Here is a 3,171-nt window from a genome sequence, read left to right as displayed (position 1 = left end):
GTGTTCACCATCCAAGCCTTGTGCTGGTCTTTACAGATAGGGTTTCATTTAGCACAGGCCGGCCAGTTGGATTGCTGGTGTGATTGACTCCTGACACTGGTTCCCAAGTCACCACTTAAATTCAGAAAAGGCTGGGCTGGGTATATTTCCCCAGGACCTTGCAGAAAAAGCTCCACGTGGAGCTCCGCCCTCCTCTAGCCACGCCCACACCAGATCAGACCACGCCCACTGCTGTCAATTCGCGAGTGGGGAGACCTGCTCGCGCTTTTCCCTTAGGGGCGTGGTTAGGACGTCTGTGGAGTTCTTGCTCACCAATGAGGCTGCAAGGCATTGCAGAGGAAGGGGTGGGCTGCCAGGCGTCAAAGGGTGGTGTCTGCTTTCCTATTGGGTGGTGTGTGGTTGTCAAGGAAACTGAAGTGTGGGGCTGGGCTTTTCGGTGAGGCGGGGCTTCCGGGAGGCTGAGGCTCTCCGTCAGCTGACCCACCGCCATCTTGGCCGCCATTTGCGAGCGGCCCTGAGCTGGGAAGGGTCTGTGGAAGCGGGAGGCTTACTGGCTGCCCCTTCTCCTCAGACTGCTCTCCGGCTACAGCCGTCGCTCTGGCCTCCACGGCGTCCCCTCCGCGGCGGCCGGAAACACAGCGGGGCGGTCGCCTGAGGTGCGGTCGCCGGGTCCCCGCACCTTCTAAGGCCGCGGTAGCGGCGTTTCCCTCGGAGGCCACAGCCCACGGGCCGCCGCGATGGCCCTCAAGATGGTCAAGGGCAGTATCGACCGCATGTTCGACAAGAACCTGCAGGATCTGGTCCGCGGCATCCGCAACCACAAGGAAGACGAGGTGAGCCGGCGCGGAGCGGGGCTGCCCGGCTTTCCCCCCATTGCCTCTGGCCCGCCGTGGAGCCGTCTTCCTCGACCCCATCGCCTTTCCCGTCCTGCCTGTTCTGGAGCTGCGGCTCTGCACAGCCTCTCCTTCCCCTGGCCTCAGTTTACCCCCAGCAGCTTGAAACAGGCGCTGTCCAAAATGGCTCAGGTGTCTCGTCTGTTGTAACTGGGGGCCACTCCCTGAACCTCGAAATTGTCCACTTGGAGCAATCGCTGTCCTAAAGGCCTCAGCGTTTTAGGTCTTGCAGTTGGATGCCACTGCTTGAACCTGAGTTTACCTTCTTGAAGAAGATTCACTTAGGCAAAGGTTCTCTCACTTGAGCTTGTTTCTGGATTCCATATGGAGGAATCGGGGACCCTCACAGAAAAATCCTGTCATAGGTCTACGTGTCTCCCATGGAGAAATCCCCTTGTCAGGAAACTACAGGTCCGGGTGGCTGTCTTGGGCTTCCTTGGGAACCCTGCCAGGTTTCCCTGCCCCAGATCCCCTGAACTGTTAGTGTGTGCAGGACCTAGGGGCGTCTTGAAATGGGGAAGCCTGACTTCAAAACTGGAAGCTCAAAGAAGGCAGAAGTCAGGGTGTGGAAGCGATTTTTCCAGAAGTTACACTGAGACTACAAGCGCTGCTTCCTTTCCTCCCCACAGCCTGTGACCTAGATTAAGGAAGACGTGATAGAGTGGCTGCTTAGTGCCTGGCTCAGTAGAAAGACGCAGGCCTCCTCCTGGGCTGGAAGGCCATGCTGAAAGAGGGGGCCTGTCCCTAGCTGGGACAGTCATTTCTCTGTAGCCTTCATCCCTTCTACCCTACCTGGTGTGGTTTGTACCCTCCCTGCTCTCCCTGGCTGTTACTTCAGTTGAAATAGCTGGTTGGCCTGCGTTTTGCTGGGTGTGGACTGCCCTACACGATATTTCCTTTGTACTGTGGCCCTCTTTGCTCTCAAAAGGGCTTCCACGTTCCCCTCTTGCCTTCCCGTACAGAGAATGTTCCCTGGGCAGCTGTTCTAGGACCCTGGGGACAGGTCACATTCTAGTTTGAGTACCTGAAACAGACTCTAGCTAGGGACATAACCTGGGCGGGCTTGAAGCTCATGGTACTCCTGCCTCAGTCTTAGTGCTGGGATTACTGATTTTAGGGTGTGTGTGCCCAGGGCCTCAGGCCTCTGTTACGTTTTGCTCTTCACGTCCCCTACCTTCCCATCCCGCAAGTCTCAAATCTTCATTGGGAATCCGTGTACATAGACTGTGCCTGTCCCACAGGTGTCTGTGGGGTAATGGTGGAGGTGCTTTTTAAAAATTGGTGTGTATTACATTTGATACTGAGTTTCATTGTGCTGTCTTGCATGTAGACTGCAGAAAGCTCTTTCAGTAGTGCAGAGCTAGGCAGGCACAGAAAGTCCTCCAAGCCCTCAGCTTCTATGTGGCTCCTGCTGCTGACTGCTCGGCCATTCTAAGATTTTGGTTGTGACTCTACCTTTAACTGCTGAGCCATCTCTCCCACCATGGCTGGCCAGTCTGTACAAGATACACTGAGACCGCTTGGGTCCTCTGTCCCTCCTCAGGGACACCTTCAAGTTCCTGTGCATTGTTGGGCTCATTGTAGACTGCAGGTACTTGCTCTTGTGGAGGTGCTGGTGTAGTGCAGAGCCTTCTGCCAACCTTGTAGCACAAGTTGCAGTGACCATTCTCTGCTCTACATTCCGGTTGACTTAGGTCTCACTGTGTGACACTGGGAGTTGTAATAATCCTTCTGCCTTACAAGTACTTAAAAAATGCAGGGTGTGCACTCTGGAAGTTTTGTGGGGTTTTGGTTTGTTTTTGGGATGATCCTTTTTTAAAAACTGAAACAGGGTTTCTGTGTGTAGCCCTGGCTGTCCTGGAACTCACTCTGTAGACTAGGCTGGCCTTTAACTCACAGAGATTTGCCTGTCTCTGCCTCCAGAGTGCTGGCATCAAAGGCATATGCCACCACTGCCCAGCTTGAGATGATCTTTTTTTTTTTAAAAAAGATTTATTGCCAGGTGTGGTAGCACATGGCTGTGGATGGTGCAGAGCCTCAAGTCTGTACAGGGAATTAAACCCAGGTCCTCTAGAAGATCAGCAAGACCTCTTCTGCTGTATCTCTGCAGCCCCTTTGAGCTGATGTTACTCTGTAACTTTGACAGGCCAACAACTCACTCTGTAGATCAGTCTGGTCTTGAACTCACAGGCACTCAGCTGCCTCTGCTTCCCCAGTGCTGAGATTGTGGGTGTACAGTATCATGCCCAATGAATTTTTGTCTTTTTTTTTTTTTTTT

The 3,171-nt window shown here is 53.8% G+C and overlaps 1 protein-coding gene across 1 annotated transcript in view; it reads left to right on the top strand.

Moving 5' to 3' along the window:
• Window positions 1-459: 459 nt before the first annotated feature.
• Ap3d1 (adaptor related protein complex 3 subunit delta 1) overlaps window positions 460-3,171 on the top strand; it is a 37,268-nt gene continuing 34,556 nt past the window's right edge. The window contains exon 1 of the mRNA XM_021173740.2: window positions 460-833. Coding sequence (XP_021029399.1) covers window positions 738-833 — 96 coding nt within the window. The 5' untranslated portion in view covers window positions 460-737. The remainder of the gene's footprint in view (window positions 834-3,171) is intronic.

This window comes from Mus caroli, chromosome 10 (genome assembly GCF_900094665.2).
Source record: "Mus caroli chromosome 10, CAROLI_EIJ_v1.1, whole genome shotgun sequence".
In the NCBI taxonomy this organism is placed as follows: domain Eukaryota; kingdom Metazoa; phylum Chordata; class Mammalia; order Rodentia; family Muridae; genus Mus; species Mus caroli.
This window is presented reverse-complemented; position numbering and strand designations above follow the sequence as displayed.